Source organism: Podarcis raffonei, chromosome 6 (assembly GCF_027172205.1).
Source record: "Podarcis raffonei isolate rPodRaf1 chromosome 6, rPodRaf1.pri, whole genome shotgun sequence".
NCBI classification, from domain to species: Eukaryota; Metazoa; Chordata; class Lepidosauria; order Squamata; family Lacertidae; genus Podarcis; species Podarcis raffonei.
The window spans coordinates 43,666,634-43,687,033 of NC_070607.1; the positions used below are offsets into that span (position 1 = coordinate 43,666,634).

Genomic DNA, 20,400 nt, shown 5'->3' on the forward strand with positions numbered 1-20,400 from the left:
AATCAAAATGATCAAGGGGGTGGAGAATACTCTGCTGTGAGGAAAGGTTACAACGTTTGGTCCTTTTTTGGTTAGAAAAATGGTGAGTAAGACTGCAGTCCACCCCCATCCCCTACATTACATTGGCCTTTGTGGGGCTGCTGGACTGAGCAGAGGCCTCCCTCCACTCCGTTCTGCCAGCCCAGCTGGCCTCCTGTTCAACCACCCTCTTCTGCTCACTGAATGGGTGGGCAAGAGGCCCTCTGCCAATATCCCCACCAGATGAGTTACCGTAAGTGGAAAGCCCCCAAATAGGACATTCTTAGGAAGGGTGTGGGGCTAAGCTAGCCCACACCCCACTGGATCCCAAGCCAGCCTCACAGCTTATTGTGGGGTAGGATTGAACCCTGCTCAGTTTGGCTGTGCACACCTATTTCCTTCTTACTGATTCTTTCAGAAAGGTGAATGACAGGGAAATATAACATGCAAAGAGTATTGCAACAAGGGCAGTTGTGAGAAAGGGTAGAGTGGATTTAGGCTGCAATCCCAGTGGCGGCCCTGAACCTGCATCACTTCTCCAACCCTGAACTCACATCCACCCAAACCTTTCATTCATTGCTTTATGTCTTGGGTCGAAGAAAAGGAGATATGAAACGTAGGTGTTGAGGAGGGACCAATCCCCACTGGCCAAATTGAATGGAAGTGATATGAATCTGAACTACAGAGATGGACATTTCTGTCAGTCACATGGAGAAATATGCCCAGGCCTGCTATTCATTTTCATGTGGCCTATAGCCTTGCCTTCTCTGTCTTCTCCCTCCACCTTTAGATTATGGACAGGGACCATTTCCACTTTTCAACATGGAATATCCATGTTCTCCTGAAGCTGCCATTTCATAATAAGCCCAGACTGGATTAAAATGCTGAAGTGCCCTTCAAATTTATGTTAAGAGGAAGGAGCAACATAATTCAAAAAACATATTGCAGATTTGAAATTTATGGCGAGCCAGAGATTAGCAAGTGAGCAAGTGTTGTTGTGAAATGGCTGCATCTTGACAGCAGATCAGCTTGTTTGCCATTAAATCAAGACTAGTGCTGAGACCTGGAACCTGCTGTACAAGCACAGACGTGAGCTCTGACACTCAGTTCTTGGCTGGGATATATTTGCTGTACAGACAGATATGAGAGTTCACTGAGACTTAGAAAAAACCAAAATCATTCTCACTAAATCATTTTCAAGAGTATTCTTTTTGTTGTTGAAATGGTTCCCTGAATGTGGAGCCTGCATTTTTTTCAGTGACTGATCTATGGACTTCTCTCAGACTGTCCCCACTTGGTTCTTGGCAAGGGACCTAACTTCGTTTCCAGCTGCTGGATCATGGATCTATTATCTCTTTATTTTCCCCTCTACTGCCCCATGTTTATCAGGATAGACTCAGAGCCTACACACATACTAATGTGTGGCTGTAGGATTTCACCCTAAACATAGGGACCCTGCATTTTCTCCAGTGATTATCTGTGATTGCAGCCTGCACATACATATTTCTACCCTGATATGCTCTGTTCGGACCTACCGATGAATGTGTGGAGGTTGGAAGTGTGGCCCATGAGTGTGACTCTGTTCCTCCCACTCTAAGTAGTCAAATCCACAGGTGTGGTTGCATGAATTGCTGAACAGGTTTGTGTTGCCGGGCGTCCATTGAGCTCTTGCCCTAAACCTCCAGTTTCTGTTGACTTCAACCAAAGATTGGGGGAAAAGGGGGTGTGGTGGGTTAAGCAACAGGCAGGTGACAGTACCAAGCTGATAGACCACGTTCTGTTTAATGGCAATGTCCAAAGCATTCAGGGTAATATCCAACTAAGTCTTGCTCAGAGCAAGGTAAAAGTAAAGGGACCCCTGACCATTAGGTCCAGTTGTGACCGACTCTGGGGTTGCGGCGCTCATCTCACTTTATTGGCTGAGGGAGCCGGCGTACAGCTTCCTGGTCATGTGGCCAGCATGACTAAGCCGCTTCTGGCGAACCAGAGCAGCGCACGGAAACGCCGTTTACCTTCCCACCGGAGTGGTACCTATTTATCTACTTGCACTTTGACGTGCTTTCGAACTACTAGATTGGCAGGATCAGGGACCGAGCAACCCCGTCGCGGGGATTCGAACCGCAGACCTTCTGATCGGCAAGTCCTAGGCTCTGTGGTTTAACCCACAGTGCCACCCGCTCAGAGTAGACCTACTGAAATCAAGGAACATAAATTACTGATTTCAGTGGGTCTGCTCTGAGTATGCTTAGCATTAGATGCCACCCTCAGACAATGATCATTTCCTCTCAGGACTGCAGTGACATTAAGCTACAAGAGAGCTATTCTCTTTTTGATAGCAGCTCCTGTGTACCATGCTGAATGGCATGGGCAGTTAGCCAAGTACACAACGTCATAATGCCCTTTGGAGTGCCACATGTTCAGTCCTGGCTCCTTCAGGTGTTTAGTCATGATATTTGCCTTCTGTCAGAAAGTCACTTCAGCTTGAACCTGGGCATCTTATACTCTTTTAAAGGACTCACCCTGCAGAAGTCATGTAGACACTTTGGGTGGAATCCAACCTAGCACTAAACCCCTCATTCCATCCCCACAAGGATTTCTGCTTGCGCAATGGGACATTCTCCGCATCTCCTTCCCCGTGAACCCCCTAAATTTGTTCTAGGGTTTACCCCAACCCCCTGGAACAGATTTGGGGAGGGTATGGGCTGCGTGTGGAGGGAGGAGAAAGGTCTGTTGCACAAATGGAAACCCAAGCACTGGCGCAACATGGGCAATGAATACCGCCATTAAGTGCTTTGGATAGTTAAAGCAGACACATTATTGTTTTTATAATTTGTGATGCCTTTTTAAAACATATTGCTACCAGCCACAACCCTTTGTAGCAGATGGACTGCTTATTGAAATGAATAAACAGGAGTGTCAAATCCGTAAATCTAAACCCTACTATATGGAAACCCAGCAATACATAATTATAATGATTTTACCTGTAGCAGTTCCTGGCCTTTGTCAAGTTCTTGTTTGTCTGTTCTGCTGCGTAGAAATTAGACATCTGGGATTTCATACATAGTTTCTTTATGTCTGCTAAGGTTGCCAAGCAAAAAAGGCAAGTGTAGTTAGGAGTAGCATGCTGGCTTTTTTCACCTAGTTTTCACCTAGAATCTGGACTGAAACTTCCAAATTCACTTTACAGCCACCACAAAGTTATAATTTTGTGTCTAATGGGTATTATGGGTCAGTGTTATGCCCACAGTAGGTTTACCGTTAAGTCCAATGTAGGTTTACTTCTATGCAGAAGTAAGTCCCACTGCAATCGTGTACATATTTACCTGGGAGTAAATCTCTTTGAACTCAGCATAACTTACCTCTGGATAAACATGCATGAGATTCAGCAGTATTTTTCCTTTGGGCAGTACAAGGAAGAAAAGCCTACATTCCATTCAGAATAATAGAGTCTGGCTTATATTACTGCAGAAACCTCTGCCCTTTTTCAGGTTGAGGTGCACAGACTCATGGTCAATCCTCTGGGTGCCACATATCAAAGTAGGCATGGTAAGAAAAAACAACTTTTGGTATCACAATATCAGGGTACCTATGGAGGAATTAGTAGTTTTTTAAGATTATTTCTTTTCAACTGGTTAAAAAAAGGTTAGAAATTTTAAAAACATTTTTAAAATGTTGGGGGGCACAACATATTTTGGTATTGTGGCATTGCAGTGGGAAACGTATAACAGCAGTGTAACACACACATATGACAAATTTTCGGGGGTCTTATTGTGGTACCATATGTGGTTTGCAGCCCCTCATAAATTAGACATCACTGCTCATATGTAACATTTCTAATTCTGTGAACTGAAAATCCAAATAAATGCTAATTTTAAAAATGTACAGTGGTACCTCGGGTTAAGTACTTAATTCGTCCCAGAGGTTCGTTCTTAACCTGAAACTGTTCTTAACATGAAGCACTGTTTTAGCTAATGGGGCCTCCCACTGCTGCCGCGCCGCCGGAGCACGATTTCTGTTCTCATCCTGAAACAAAGTTCTTAACCTGAGGTACTATTTCTGGGTTAGCGGAGTCTGTAACCTGAAGCATATATAACCTGAAATTGTATATAACCCGAGGTACCACTGTAGTAGCTTAAATAATTCAAATCTGGAACAGTAGCATCAATTACTTAAATATAGAATTTTATTTTGGTATTAATATACTTATATAATAAATGCACTAGCATAGTATGAATGGAAGTGAAAATTAGACTCATGGGGCTTCGGGGGGGGGTCAGAGTCTACAGTTGTCAAACAGAGTGAAGCAGTTCCTGCCCACGAATTTAGGTCCCAAATTTGAGTCCAGCAATTCACGATAGATGATAGATAGATATAGATGATAGATAGATAGATAGATAGATAGATAGATGATAGATAGATAGATAGATAGATAGATAGATAGATAATAGATAGATAGATAGATGATAGATAGATAGATGATAGATAGATGATAGATAGATAGATAGATAGATGATAGATGATAGATAGATAGATAGATAGATAGATAGATGATAGATAGATAGATAGATAGATAGATAGATGATAGATAGATAGATAGATGATAGATAGATGATAGATAGATAGATAGATGATAGATAGATAGATAGATAGATAGATGATAGATAGATAGATAGATGATAGATAGATAGATAGATAGATAGATAGATAGATAGATGATAGATAGATAGATAGATAGATAGATAGATAGATAGATAGATAGATGATAGATAGATGATAGATAGATAGATAGATAGATGATAGATAGATGATAGATAGATAGATATAGATATACACACTTAAGTTTTATATGCTAATGTGGCCTGTGATGTAAATCCATATGATGGTGAATAAAATGAAACAATATTTATCTATTTGCAGGAATAATGTTGGGGAGGATGGGCAACAGTGGCGTTCCCTTGGTTAGCTTTTGCCAGTGCTTAAATGAATCTGTCATGAAGATAGTGGCTGTTTCCGTATGGTAAGTAAATGCAGTGTTAGGAAAAAATAAAACTTGCAAGTGAAAGTTTGGCCCCCATCTGCAATATATAACTTTCAGTGGTTGGAGTCAGGCACAGGTCAGCAATAAAACACCCGCTGTCAGTGAAGTTAACTCTTTATTCAAAGAAACGAAAACAGCTGAGGCCTAGTGATCACAGCAACTCTTCTCAGTAGGTATTGCCCCAATGAAGCAGTTGCAAGGACTGAAGGTCCTCGCCTTGCTGCTGCTCTCTAAGGCTCCTCCAGGGTCCTTCCCCAACAACCTAAGGCTCCTTTCTTCTTGTGTCGCTTTCCTCTGCCTTCTTCATTCCTCTGCTGGTTCTGGGAGACCAGGGAGGAGGAGAGCTGGTCACAACAGAATGGAGAAACTCCCTGGCTTCTTCAACAGCCTGTCTTCACTCTGGATTGCTGTCTGCCACAGCCTCTTGCTGTGCACTAAACCCTGTTGCCTCCTCAGCTTCCAACACATCCTCCTCCCTCTTCTTCCTCTGACTACTCATTGTCTTCCCACCACCAATCCCTTGGCTCTGAGCCTTCTTCTGTTGGAGTTCCTTTGGGGTTCCCCACCTGATTCCTCCCACCATTCCTCTGCATCCAGCCAGTCCATGACAATAGCTAAAGCAGTATCATACCACTTTAAACAGCCATGACTTCCCTCAAAGAATCTTGAGAACTGTGGTTTGTTAATGGTACTGAGAATTGTTAAGAGAGCACCTATTAACAGGAACTCAAGCGCTATGTTAGTATCGCGTGCCACAACCACTGTTCTATGGGCCAAACTACATGTGATATGGGAGACTCATGGTTCTGATTTTATTTTTTTTAACCACAGTGTGTTATCTGGGAACCACAAATTTAATTATAGCAGCAGCTGTTGGGCGTGCATCAATGGTGCTATTAATTAGGTACAGTAATTTTAAACTTTGGGCGTAACAATCTACTGCAGTGGCTTTTTAGATGTCTTACTTAATTTACCTCAAAATGTGGTAAGCCAGTTCTGCTGCATGCTTAACCTTTTAACTTGGGGCAGTTTTTGTAGCAAAGTTCACCATTACAGTTGCTTTCTCACCCACAGGGAAAATCACCCACAGAGACTATTAACACACACACACCAGCATCACTGGAGGAAAATTAGTGGCTTAGGGACTCAACTTGGACTGCAAAAATGGCCTGTAGTGGAAGAAGGGTTCAGGATATACACTACATGATGATGCAAAATAAAATTTGCAATGCTCCCAAGGGTGCATTTCGGGTTAAAAAAACTAATCAGGAGACTAACTAATCACAACTCTCCTGTTTCGCATGTAGTTTGGCTCTAAAAACTTCTGGAACTGGCCAGAGGGGGTATAGTAATAGATGGCCTGTGTCACAGAACTAGTTCTGTATACATACACATAAGTTCCTTCAGTTTTTGGGTGGAAGTGTTCTTTCACATTGAATATCACTGTCTCCTTCCCCAGGTATTTTCCATTTGGAATAGTGTTCCTTATTGCTGGTAAGATCTTGGAAATGGATGATCCATCAGCCATCGGGAAGAAGCTAGGCTTTTACGCTATTACTGTGGTTTGTGGCCTGGTGGTACATGGACTTTTTATTCTGCCAATGACATACTTCTTCATCACCAAGAAGAACCCCATTGTTTTCATCAGAGGGATTCTTCAAGCCTTGCTTATTGCTCTGGCCACCTCATCCAGGTACCATATAATGAATGAAACACTGGCGCAGTTTTACCTTGCACTCCTTATTTTTGTCTAGCTCCCTTACTCCCAGTTCACTAAGGCACTCATGCTGCAGGGTCTCCAAATCCAAGTCTCCCAATCCCTGGATTCTAAACTGTGAGACAATGACATGTCCAATCCATCTGACTACAGCACTGGCATTTTCTCCACCGGCCCCACCATCTCCCCCCTGCCTTGCTCAGAGAATTTTCCTGGATCTGTCAGCGGCTTCAATACCCATAGCAATCCTTCTGGATTACTTGGATAGGGGACACTAATCTGCAGGGGGCTTCCTCTTGCCACTTTGGTATGTAGCCAGGTTTGATCTGGAAATCTTCTGCCCATCCCATAGAAATCATCCTTTGTGGTGTCACTAGACAAACAGAAGCTCAAGAAGGGTCCTGGCAAGAAGCCCAATGTTGTACTTTGTGGCCGGTCCCTGCAATACTTCCCCACATTCCCATAACACAAGAGCTGCTCTACAGATTAACTTCATAATCCAAACTATAAATAGAGAGATCAGGGTCAAACCAGGTGTCTCATACCAGCAGTCTTCTGCAGTTTGAGAAATAGTGCAGCAATGCAAATGGCAAGCATATGTAGTCTTCTTATAAGAACAACCCAATACCCAGTTGGAGATAAAAGTCCTATTTGCATGGGGGGGGGGAGGTTGTTATGTGGTGCTGATGATGCCCTGGTAGAGTTCCAAAGACAGCCACGAGAAGGGCAGAGGTAGTTGTGATAATGGAAGCATTTGCTTTGATTATATTGAGATGGATGACTGCTGGACCTGAGTACATTGTGGGCAAAATAATATGCATTCATTCTTCTTATTTTAAAAAAATCGAAGCTATGTTTTTTGTTTATTAGGGCAACCAAAACATCAAAAAACAGTGCTCAAGATTTTGAGTTCCTCAGAATTCTTTGTCAGCTTGAAGATAAAAAGACTACAAAAGGGGTGCGGAAAGACTAGTAATGGCTGATCATTCCATCTGTGTCTGCAACTGCTAGGTCTTAAGATGGAGTGTGGGAGACATTCGAGTTAGGTCATATCAGGCGCTTTGCAGGTTTGGGGTTGCACCCAGGCCTCCTGGAAAAGAGAGAACACATAATGGCTGATCCCCTATTTCTGCAAGTGTGACAACAAGCTGCTACTCAATTCCATCTCCGTGTTTTTAGGTAACATTAGAGAAGAACTAAGGCTCAGGTTTAAGCACCTCACAGAAGCTGATTATCTATATCCATTTCAGTCTGGCTTCTCATTTGGCATTAGGTCATCACAGCTCATATGATGGCAAAAGAAATCCTGAAAGACTTGTTCTCCCTGGTGCATTCCAGAGAGTGACTACCTGCAGCAAGGCTTCTTCAGCTAGTTATTTGAACTGCACAAAAAGTGCAAAATGAATGGAATGAAAGGCAATGAGAGGGAAGGACAGTAGATAGGAAGCACAACTGAATTTTGGGAATGGGGAGAGAGAACACCACCTTTTATTGTCATCTGTTGTTGGCCAACTCATCCTCCTGGGTACGGCTACAGTCAGTACTGACCCTGCCAGTAGGACTATAGTTTTTTACGGATGCATCTTGGCAATGCCACCTGCAGGTTTGAGATAGCCCCCCTACTTCAGACCTTATAGTTTTGCTGACTTCACTCTCTTTTGCTCCACAGCTCAGCCACTCTGCCTATAACCTTCAAGTGCTTGTTAGAGAATAACCATGTGGACAGGAGGATTGCCCGATTTGTGCTCCCAGTGGGGGCAACAATCAATATGGATGGGACCGCCCTTTATGAAGCAGTAGCAGCTATTTTTATTGCTCAAGTAAACAATTACGAGCTGGACTTTGGGCAGATCATCACCATAAGGTAAAAAACCAGTTTACAAAGGGGGTCCCATATTTAGCAAGCTTGACTTGCAGATATTTCCTGCAAATCTGCGTACTGTGCACACTGCTGATACATGATCCAAGCATCCTCATTCATAATTACATATGGGAAAGCGTAGAGTATATTTCTGTGAATTGGTTAGGAAGGCACAGTGCTTTGTGGGAAGTGAAAGTTCGGAATGGATGCCCCATGGCAAGCCTCTCTGTTAGCATTATGATGCTTTTATGGGATCAAGTTCTAGAGCTGCACATTTACCTGGGAGTAATCCTCACTGAGGAGGACGCAGGTGGCACTGTGGGTTAAACCACAGAGCCTAGGACTTGCTGATCAGAAGGTTGGTGGTTCGAATCCCCGCAACAGGGTGAGCTCCCGTTGCTTAGTCCCTGCTCATGCCAACCTAGCAGTTCAAAAGCATGTCAAAGTGCAAGTAGATAAATAGGTACTGCTCCGGTGGGAAGGTAAAAGGCGTTTCCGTGCGCTGCTCTGGTTCACCGGAAGCGGCTTAGTTATGCTGCCACATGACCCGGAAGCTGTACGCCGGCTCCCTCGACCAATAAAGCAAGATGAGCGTCGCAACCCCAGAGTCGGCCACGACTAGACCTAATGGTCAGGGGTCCCTTTACCTTTTACCTAATCCTCACTGAACACAATGAGACTTGCTTCTGGGTTAACATACAAAGGATAGCACTTCGGACCAGAAAGAAATGTAGTAGGAAAATATACAATTTTTGATCGCCACCATAGGTATTCTCTGAAACTGCATGTAACTTCAGAGACTTGGAGATAGCTTCATTCATTTGCCCCGTTCTGTTACCCTGCCTGCCAGAAGACTCTGTGTGCTTTGAGCTCTGTTCCTTGTAAACTAGGCTCAGCTTACATTTGTCTTCTAAGCAGATTCCCCGTTGTGAATTTCTAAAATGAAAAAAGCTCAAGGATCAAATGAGCCTGTGAGCTAAAACATCTGATCTGGAAGCTCTTTCTCATAATTCCAGAAGTGTGTGGCTGCTTGTGGTCACACAGTGGTTAGGGAAAGACACTCTTCATGCTCCAAGACGTACTATGATTTATTTATTACTTTGCATGTGCCAGGGCTGAATCCTGGGATGCTAAAGGGCGGACCTGGTGAAGCCTAGCTTCATAGTTAAGCGCTGTAAATTTCACAAGCTTTTAATGGCTAAGAGTCCAAACTGTGGAGTGGGTAATTTAAACACAGGATGTCTGGTGTTTGGGATGGGGATAAAATAGACAGGTTTCCAGTAAAGTAGTGGTAAATGAATTATCAGACCAAAAACAAAACTACTCACTACTGAATATTTAAATCCATGACTGTGTCATTTCTAGATCCTTCATAATTTTGTTCAGACTGAACCAAAGTAATCAGCTTTATATCAGACTATGTTTTTATGTAGCTGTGATTTGCCATTTCAGTTCTTGTGCTCACCGGGATTATTGTTAAGAGCAGGGGGATTCCTGCCATTAATTTTATTGCAATTAATTGCTCTGTTCTATGCTAAATGTCATACTGCCCAGTGTGCAACCCAGCCAGACAAATGTGGGTCATGTCTGGCAGTAGCCAAGTATTAGTATGGCACAATACATGGTTGGTTGGTTGGTTGGTTGGTTGGTTGCATTCGAGCTTGATGGGTCACAAGTTGCACTAAGGTGTAATAAGGTGTGTAAGGTGTATTGAAAACAAGGAACTGGATTCCGACTCTGCAGAAACCTTCTGCTGATGTTATCCCACTGACTTTAACAGTGTCACTTGAGAGAATTATTGGGGGCTGTACAGAAGGAGTCAGTGTTTCATATATTTGGGGCCTAAGTAATTTAGAGCTTTAAACACTAATGTGAGCACCTTGTATTAGGCCTGGAAATGAACTGGCAGCGACATGCCTGGCACATTAATTGTATTCACACAGTATCAAGCCCAGTTTGGCAGCTTTGTGTGGCGGGACAGTGGCACAAAATTTTCCCATCAACTATTTCTTGTGAAGGAGGGTCCCAATCCAGCTCTAGTAGTGTGAAGCCTGTTGCATGAAATGGCTCTGGTAGGCCCCGGATAGTGATGTGCATCACCATTCACATCAAAAAAACCCATCCAGCCTATTCAATGGACTTCTGTTCCAGCTCAGTTCAGATTGGAGCATTTGAGAGTCACTTATAGGTGTGGATCAAATATAAGCATGGAGGAAAACTCTCTGTTGGTTCCAAATATGTGTTCTTCCATGTTAGATCATTAATATCCTTCTCTCTCTCTCTCTCTCTCTCTCTCTCTCTCTGGTAAAAGTATCACAGCAACTGCTGCCAGCATTGGTGCAGCTGGAATCCCGCAAGCTGGCCTTGTGACTATGGTTATCGTTCTTACATCAGTGGGGCTTCCTACAGATGATATCACTCTAATCATTGCAGTCGACTGGGCCTTGTAAGTAACTGGATGGTGTGGTTTTTTTAGACTTTTCTCTCATCTTCAAACCAAACTGAATGTGTGACTATTGGAACAGCTGCATTCATAGCAACCTACAGCACACTGTGAGCTGAAAGGTGCAATAGAGTGTGGTCATGTCATGAAAGTCACAGAATTGCTTGACTGAATCAAACCAAAGCTCTGTAGTACAGGACACTATTGCCAACCCAACTAGATGCCCATAGGATGCCCATAAGCAAGACATGGCAATCATCCTTTGATGAGACATACTGATTGTGAATTTGAAAATTAGATCCAATAGATCATAGATTTTATGATGGGGAGAGGGAAGGAGTTGGATCTGGATGGTGGGCTGATCCAAAACTCTGCCCCCTTCTGTAGGTCACTTTGATGGGTGGGTGGGGCTGCTTACCTGTCAATCACATGACATCAGATGATTAAACTGAACCTGTGGCCTGCAAAGGAAGAATAGTACACTCTTGATTCTTCATTTCTTTGTTTGTGACCCTGGCTTGAATTAAAAGAAGAATTCATATCGCGGCTACAAATATTCTTACTTGCAGCGTCTGCTTGAATTCAAGCTACAGCTGCAAAGGGAGACATGGGAATGCACTCTGAGTATCCCCCCTGTTGTTGTTGTTAATAATAATAATAAATTTCTAGAACACCCTTCATCCAAAGATCACAGGGCACTTTACAACATAAAGCCCTTCTTCATTTTCAGCTGTAATTATGCAATTGTTGAATTTGCTGTCTTTTTCTGTTGCCTCACGGTGACAGGAAAAAGAGCCAAATTTAAAAAGTGAAATGCCTCTGGCCTATAACCGTGGCATTGTGGGAAACTAAAATGGCAGCTAGCAGTGCTGCTGTTCGCTGCCACTAGGGCTCATGGATGTGGGAGGGGATTCCCTGGGAGCACTTTGCTGAGGGCTGCCTTTACATTTTTTTGGGCTTACAGCTTTGACAGTGGGACAGGCTGTGACTGTGGGCAGATCTAAACATTGCAGTGGCAGATCCATGTTTTCACCCACATACACATATCTACTTAACAACATATGAAAACCTTTCTGGTTCAACCTAACCTCCATTAAGATGAAAGAAAGAAAGAAAGAAAGAAAGAAAGAAAGAAAACCTGGACAATGCTGATCTTGGACCACCCTTTGCTTTTTTAAGCCAAACATCTGGATGTTCCTGGATTTCAGCTTTATGACCCACATCAATATATTAACCAATGTGATTGAGTTTTCAGATGTGCTTGTTTGCATTGGAAAAATAAGGAAATCACATGATGTGTTTCAGATTGAATGCAGCTCTGCCAAGATGAATTTGACTCGGCTTCAAATAATGTACTAAGAGTAGTGCCAGCTAATACACCTGCCCTTTCACCTCAATTTTGTATGTTCAAAGCAGCTTAAAAGCTGCATTTTACAAACGTTTCTCTTTCAGTTTTTGCTCTGTGAAAATGAAATGGATTTTACCTTATGACTACAAAACAACCTACGTGCAAAGAAAATAAAGTGGGAAATATATCATTTTAAAACAAAAATGTTACCAAGAGCTAATACACACAGTAATAGTAAATGCTAGTAATGGAGAGTCATGTAAACTGCAGTGCCAAACATACTATATCTTCTCCCACTTCATTCCTTTAGCAACTCGAGGAACTGAAGTGATCACTCGCAAAGAGCTTTCTTCCATTGCTCAATCTATATCAGATGCCCTTCTGCTTCCCCCTTCTCACCAGTGGAAGCTGGTCCTTTAGGGCAAATGGAGCACTGCTCCGCCAACCTCGGTTTGCCATCAGCCAGCTCACCAAACGCTGCTTCCTTCTTACCATCAATCCAACAGGTGGCTCTGGCTGTCAGCGTCCTCCTCCGTAGTCTCAGCTTTGCTTGTGTAGGACTCAGCAAGGAGACAAACCGAGAACTAGTAGTCTCTGCCCGTCATTGGTTATAACTGATACAGTTGGCATCCTTGCTTTTCGCCCCACCGGTCCTAAAGGCCACTAGCCACCACTGCCTCCCACCTTCCTTCTCCTCTCTGAGCTCTCCCCACCACCACGAACATTAAATTAGGGGCCACATTTCCTCATCCCTGTTTTAGCTCAACCAACACACTCCTGGCCCCTGAAAATGTCCGAGTGCCTTCTCTTTTCCAAGGGGAATCAGAATGTGTTCTACTCTCCATCTGGACGTGCTTAATGGCTCCTCCTGCTTATTCCGTCTAAAAACACACACACACACACACACAAAAACACACCATACGAAGTACACTTTCCTTCCTTGTTCTCCTGTTTTTGTCTTTAAAACACATTCCAGTTTTATTTTTATATCCTTGGCTCAAGATTGCTTCCTTCATTATTCACAAAAGGTCCTTAATATTTCAGGACTGATAGAAGTTTCTTTGCAAACTTTTTAAAGCTGCTGCACGGGATTCCACACTTTACAGAATTAATTCCAGATCAACCCACTCAAGAGATTTCTGGTGCCATTTAAATAGAATCCAGAGACCAGAAGTGCAATGTCAGCTGGGGGAAGGAGGTTGATTTAGGGAAATCCGGAGTGAATTTAGCCACTCATCTACCACCCAAATGCTATTTTGCTCCATGTTTCTTGCTTTTGCATTCCACCATGCATGCCAATATTTAGAATGACAAAGAGGAGAGCAAGCAAAATGTATAAGAGTTTTCGCCCCACTAAATTGACTTTTTTGATCCTTGGAAAAAAAATACATGGGGGAATTAAATACAAAATGCAGGTGCAGAAGAACAGACAGTCATGGCGTAGAATCACAGATTTGTTTTTTGGGGTGATATCCTTTTACTTTTTTTGGCATTCATGGGATGCTTCCCGACTGCCCCTATTTTTGAATGGTTTTGACACACATACCAGAAAATTCTGGTTGATTGGAAGGTCTTGTGCAAGAAACCCACATCCCCCAAAGATTAGGCTTTTTGCAGTAAGGAAAGTGATGAGGGTATGCACTGGAATGTGTAGGATAACACTTGCTTTGACTCACTGTTGTCTCACCTCCCTGCAAGCAAATTGGGATGAATCTATCATAAGATCAGTTCAAGGTGCTTCCGTATTTGGCCCATTTGGTCTAATATGGTAATATATGAATTTACACTCAGTAGGTGCCTTTATTTCCAATTCTCCATAACTGGTTGTTTTAGCATGATATCAGATTACATTCATGGACTTTTATTTTGCATGGGAGTATAACAGAGAGAAGTCTAAATCTGTGAGCATTTGCATAACAAAAGGAAATGGCGTCTTTAATGCCTCCACTGTGTTTTGACAGAGACAGATTCCGAACAATGATCAACGTTCTGGGGGATGCTCTGGCTGCTGGAATCATGGCTCACATCTGCAGAAAAGAATTCACCAAGGATGGGTCTGAGGTGGGAGAAAATTTAACAATGGAGTTATAGTGTTGCATCTAGTTTAGCACTGCATTTGGTGCATCTAGTTTAGCACTGTCTACAATGACTAGCCGTGGCTCTCCAGGGTTTCAGATGGGAATCACTCAACTTGGAATTGAACCTGGGATATTCTGCATGCAAAGCAGATGCTTAACCACTGAAATATGACCCTTCCCCATGTGTTTAAATGATTCCCCTTACTTCAAAACCCTATACTTTTGGAGCCTGCTTTAAAGTGTGCCTTTCAATATGCAGGAAGTTATTGTTGTTTTAGTGTAGGGAACACCCGCACATGCACACCCCCCCTAATCTGAACTGGTACAATTCCAGAAGGGGCATAGATTTCTGAATTTGCAGCTTCAATCTGGATTGTAAATCCTGCCATTTTGAAACATGGCAATGCCCTATTGGTTTTTGACAGCTGTGTCCCTTGTGACCATAAATATATACGGTAATTCACAGCACACAAAAGTGAGTGTGGTTTAATTCTTCTCTAGCTTTTGAAGGCCCCAAGTTTCCATACAAGTTAACAATACCACATGCAATAGTTTACCATCTCTAAAATAGTAATGGGAATCTCCCTGTTCCATTTATAGGTGCCTTTGATCTGTGAAACAAAACCGATCAGTATCCACCAGATCATGGCTTACCAGAGAAATGGCTGTGTGAAGAACATGAATGAGCCTCATGGACCTGAACCATCAAAGACATTCCAGCATCAAATACCTGTTCAAGTGGAGCAAGAAGAAAACCCGACAGAAACTCATACAGAGAAATCTAGCAGTAAGGACCACTGCACTATTGAAATCAATGAACTGGAGACAAATGTGTAACTGTTATTCTGGAGGTATTTGAAACCTAATGACTACCTCACAGCTGGAATTGGGAGACAGCCTTTTGCCTTGAATGGGAAAACATGGAAGGACTGCCATGTGCAAACTACGGCTGTGAGGCCAGCTGTGAACATCTGTGAAGAAGAAGAAAGAAGGCTTCAACAAGTTTGGGGGTTTTTCAGCAGCTTGGTTGGTTTTGGTACAAAGGAACTGATCAGTGGACAACTTTGGTTTACTCTAGGCAACCTTATGTGACTCTGCTTATGATGCTCTTTAAAAGAACTCTAACCCCTTTAAAATGATTCATAAGAGCTCACCATCTCACTGTCCTCCTAATCGTGAAGATAACGTCAATATTCACAATTCCTTTATTTCACTGAACAGCTTCAAAATTAACATTAGCCTCAAACAGTAAAACTTTTGCATTCAATTAACAGGGCAACAAATCAAAAAGGCATTTATCTTAGCAAAAGGCCAAAGTAATAATATTTCCCATTTGAAATGGGACGTCATTATTATAAACCTTACAAAATTAAATATGTTTGCACATGGCAACATCAGCTCATGGAGTCTTCCCTCTCCTCCAGAGATCATGATCTCTGCAAGGAGATCATAAGCATGTGCTTTCATTTTCAGCCAGCTGCTGATTGTCATTATATGCAAACCTTGACAAACTGTGGTTAGGGTTTGCTATGGTTTACTGAAAGAACTCAACTTTAAACCATGGTTATTGATCCTGGCTTATTTCAATAATTGATAGGAATGCTAACCACAGTTCCTGGTTGGGACATAAAAACAAACCACGGTTAATTTAAAATGGAGGGGGATGCTTCCCATCTCCTCCTCGTAGCATGCCAGAGGAGGAAAGAGAAGACTCATATGATTCATGTGTGTCATATGAAACAGTGGTTCGTGTGAATCACGCCAGTAAGTTATTATGTAGCAAACCACTCTGAATTGCAATTTAACTCTCCATGCTATCCATTATTCTGTTGAAATATTAGTCTCTCTGTACTCAGGTTGACTCACTATTCTGTGAGAGGAATTCAAGCACTCTAGATTTGTGCAGTTAAAGTGGTTTAAAAGGACCACTTCACATCAAATCCATTTTTTAAAAAAAGAATCAGACCCTTTGCAGTTTGGAAACTGACAGAAATGTATTGAAAAGTGAGGGACGAACAAATGACTAATGGGAAGATGTATAAATATCGTGACAGCAAATCAGGATGAATGCAGGACTGATACTCATTGTTGTATAACTGCCCTGCAAATAAAACAGAATGAATACTCAATAAAGGCCAGTTATAATCTAACCTCTGCATAAGCTTTGTGCAAGCAAACTCAATAAACTGGTTTTCTAGAGGAGCCCTATGGCAATTTCATTGCATTTCAGTAGCTGCATTCTCCTGTATCACCGTTGGCTGTGATGGTAATGACTGAGTACAAAAAAGGGGTCTGTGCAAATCAGGGATTCTCAAAATCCTTTTCTCTTTTACTTCTTTTGCAATACAGAGTGTTTGATACTTGGCTAATCTTTTTTTAAAGTTTTCATGTGTATGTTGCCATGTATATTACCTTTTTGGAACTAATGAGAAGGTTGTTTGTTTGTTTCTTTAATGAACCTGTTATTTGGAAGAGATTCTCAAAGGTAGGCATTAAGTTTGTCTACAAATATCCCATCATGTTTGCCTTCCAAGTGCCAGATGCATGTGCTTCTCTTCTTCGTTTTTCTTCGTTTAAAAAAATCTTGTTCCATTCTATAACAGCATCCACAGCATCTAGACTGCAGGAGTCCAGACACACACACAAAACCTGGTGCTACAGAAGAGTACGTAACGTTCTCTTCTTTGTATAGACTGTATATATACCATGACGTTTATGGCCCAGATCCTTTGACTAATATAGAGCTTGTGGTCAGAGAGCAGACTAAACATAGGCTGGGATCCAGTGTACATGACTGGCACATTTTCATTGTAATGCTGTCCTCACTTCCATAGTAAATGTTCTTGTGAACTCCCATCCTTAAACTTGTTTTTCTGAATTAATAACCATGCTCCACACACACACACACACACACACACACACAGCTAGACCTTCAGCTCCATTCCAAGTATCCAGCCACACATTCCTGTGCTTCTAATAATGGGAATGGAAGTCGAAGCAGCTTGAAGGATGGGGGAAGACTGTGGCTGTTGAATAGGCTATGCCAATTTCTCAGTCTAATTGGCAGAAGGTTATTAGAGGCAGCCAAGACTCCCATAGTCTTGTTGCACAGAAGATGGAATTGATTCTACACTGAGAGCTAGTGTGATGTAGGGATTGTATTCAAGTGACTTTTACTCAGAGTAGGCCCATTGAGATTAATGACCATATCTAACTTAATTTCAATGGGTTTCTTCCGAGTAAAAGTTAGGTGTCTACAACCCTGGGATTGTGACTGAGGAGAGTCGGGTTAAAATGCTTTCTAGCTAGGGTTGGGCCATTTGGTGTCACCCAGCCTAAAAAAATTCTTGAGATTCGAAAGGTGGGGAAGAACCAAGTGTGCCACCTAGAGCTCCTTAGAAAGGCAGAATAAAAATGTATTAGAAACCTAGCAGGTGATGTAGCTTTATTCTTGCCCCCTGCATGATGACAAGGTACGTCTGCCAAAATTCTCCTCTGCAGAACCATTAAAAGTGTGGGAACCCTTTTCTCTTCTGCCTCTGGACAGCAGATGTGGGATCAGCAGGTTCATCTGGTAGGCCATGACTTAGGGTCGGATTGGAAAGCTGCCTGCTTCTGAGACTGGAAGCTATTCTCCTTTTCAGTGCCTGCTTTGAAGAAGAGAGGTCCTTCACAGAAGATTATTTCCCTAAACCCTTCTGTTCACTTTGAGCTGACTTCACAGTTGTTCTCTCTGCATCTGCTTTCGTTCTCTTTTCTTTCACTTCTCCTTCCTTTCTTTTAAAAAAACTTTCTCACGGATCACTCACTACGCTGGCATTTCGCTGGTCTCCCACCCCTGCCTTATTCCTTCATTGGAGGGAGGGAGGAACTTTTATGTCACATCGTTTGATGAGAAATAGAGACGGGGCCTTTGGGGGAAGGAGGAAACGATGACACGATCTTTGCCACATCAGAGCCACCCCTAACATTTTTATATTGGTGGGAATTTGCTGTGGACCCTGGCTTCTTATTTTTATATATAGGTTGAGATACTTTAAGAATGTTTTCTTTATTTCTCGAATCCTTAAATTATAAAACAACTCTCCCTGTACAACCAGTATGACCAATTGTACCATATATTGATTACCAGTGTTTTCGGTGGGAAATGTTTTTAATAAACATACCGTTGTGAAGAGGTTTGCCTATGTGCTACTTAAATGAGATGATTTTTCACCTTCAGACAGAGATTAATATTGTCAGATATCTGACAAGATGTTCTACAGCTCTTGAATTAGATATTTTGATTATAGCTTTCAAATTTGCATTCTCAAAGAAGATTTATTATTATTATTATTGGAAAATTTAAATTTGAATACTTTGGACATGTTGCCATCTCTCAATTGTCTTGATCTTTGCAGGGTTTGCATATGAAATCTAACACGTCAGATACTACATATAATTACATGTTAATGAAATGATGTCAGATTAATAACATTGCATCATAACTACCAAATATTGTTCAATATTAAAAGCTACTGTTTGCCAACAATCAAATACAGTCAAATGTTATATACAAAGTGGTTTTCAGAGTGCTTCTGGGGAACCTTGAGTTCCTCAACGAGAAGATAACTAATGGGGGACAAAATAAATTTGTGTACATAACTACTAATTTTCCAGTGGCGTGCACAGTTGTAAGAGAATGCTAGATGTTTTCTAACACACATTCTCAGTTAACAGTGGACAGTAGTGAGGCCCAACAGTGGCCCAGGTGAACTGAGTGCGCTCTTGGACATGACCCAAGTCATTCTAAAATATGCAAGAGTTTTTTTGGTTGATGCAGAGAAAGTTGCCTGACTTGTGAGATACCATTGCATAGGACAGCAGAGTCTTGTGGCACTTAAATACTAAACTGTTTGACATAAGCTTTTGTGGACTGCAGAACACTTCATCAGATACATATTGGGCTGAAACTGTCCTTATACTAGTCATACTAGTAGCATTTATTATTTTATTATATCACTCTTATTAGTATGAAAACCAAAACCACTCCATTCTGCAAAAAAGAAGGGGGGAGGCTGTTTTGCTTATTCCTTTATGACATGGATTTGGCGCATGTCTCTCCACAATTATAATTTCCCACAGTTTACTATTTAAGAGATCTATAGTTAGAGTCCTGAAACATATGGCTGCCACAGAATTTGCTTCTATTCTCTATTTGTGCACGCCCAACAGAAACCATTTCAGTAGTGTGGAAGACGGGGCCCAGTTAGGTAGGCAAACTGTGAATTCAGTCTCACATTAAAGCATATGGCTTGGGTCTTGTTTTCCTGCAATATATCACTGCAGCTGTTGATTATGTAAGTGGTATGTGTAGATACTTTGTACTGGTGAAAATGCTTCTCATATGTTCTCCAGGAGACAACAAACATGTGATCCCCGCAGGCTCAGAAGATAATATAAAGCAAACCATCTGCAAATCACAACTGCATTCTGTACGGGAGATACCATACCGCTCAATGGAAGGGAAATAGCTTTGAATTGGCAACGTTTGCTGCTGTTTCCTTCTGCCTTAAACCCCACCCCCAAACTGAAATAGTAATTTACATTTTATATAAACAGGCTTGGAGAACGCAGAAAGGAAAATCAGGAGAGGCAAATACTAAATGGAGAAAATAATAGAGGAAATCAGATCAATTAAATAGGCAATGTAACACTCCAAGAATTCATTATTAGGGAAACTTTAGGCTGGAGTTTCATTTGCCTTACAAGTGGAGCAATAAAAGTGAATTCGGCAGCAGCTTTCAATGCCTGTCTGAGAGATTTCCAATATTTCCTGCAGCAGACTAGGTGTTGCAAATTCCCTCTAGCCTCTCTCCAGTTAGATCGCATATGTAGCTGGGGGAAAGTGATGCGTG

The 20,400-nt window shown here is 42.0% G+C and overlaps 1 protein-coding gene across 1 annotated transcript in view; it reads left to right on the top strand.

The window, feature by feature from the left end:
• Window positions 1-17,795, top strand: part of SLC1A7 (solute carrier family 1 member 7) — a 39,001-nt gene extending 21,206 nt beyond the window's left edge. The window contains exons 6-11 of the mRNA XM_053392415.1: window positions 4,936-5,035; window positions 6,516-6,749; window positions 8,443-8,637; window positions 10,946-11,080; window positions 14,387-14,486; window positions 15,104-17,795. Of these exons, the coding sequence (XP_053248390.1) occupies window positions 4,936-5,035; window positions 6,516-6,749; window positions 8,443-8,637; window positions 10,946-11,080; window positions 14,387-14,486; window positions 15,104-15,340 (1,001 nt within the window). The 3' untranslated portion in view covers window positions 15,341-17,795. The remainder of the gene's footprint in view (window positions 1-4,935; window positions 5,036-6,515; window positions 6,750-8,442; window positions 8,638-10,945; window positions 11,081-14,386; window positions 14,487-15,103) is intronic.
• Window positions 17,796-20,400: the final 2,605 nt, after the last annotated feature.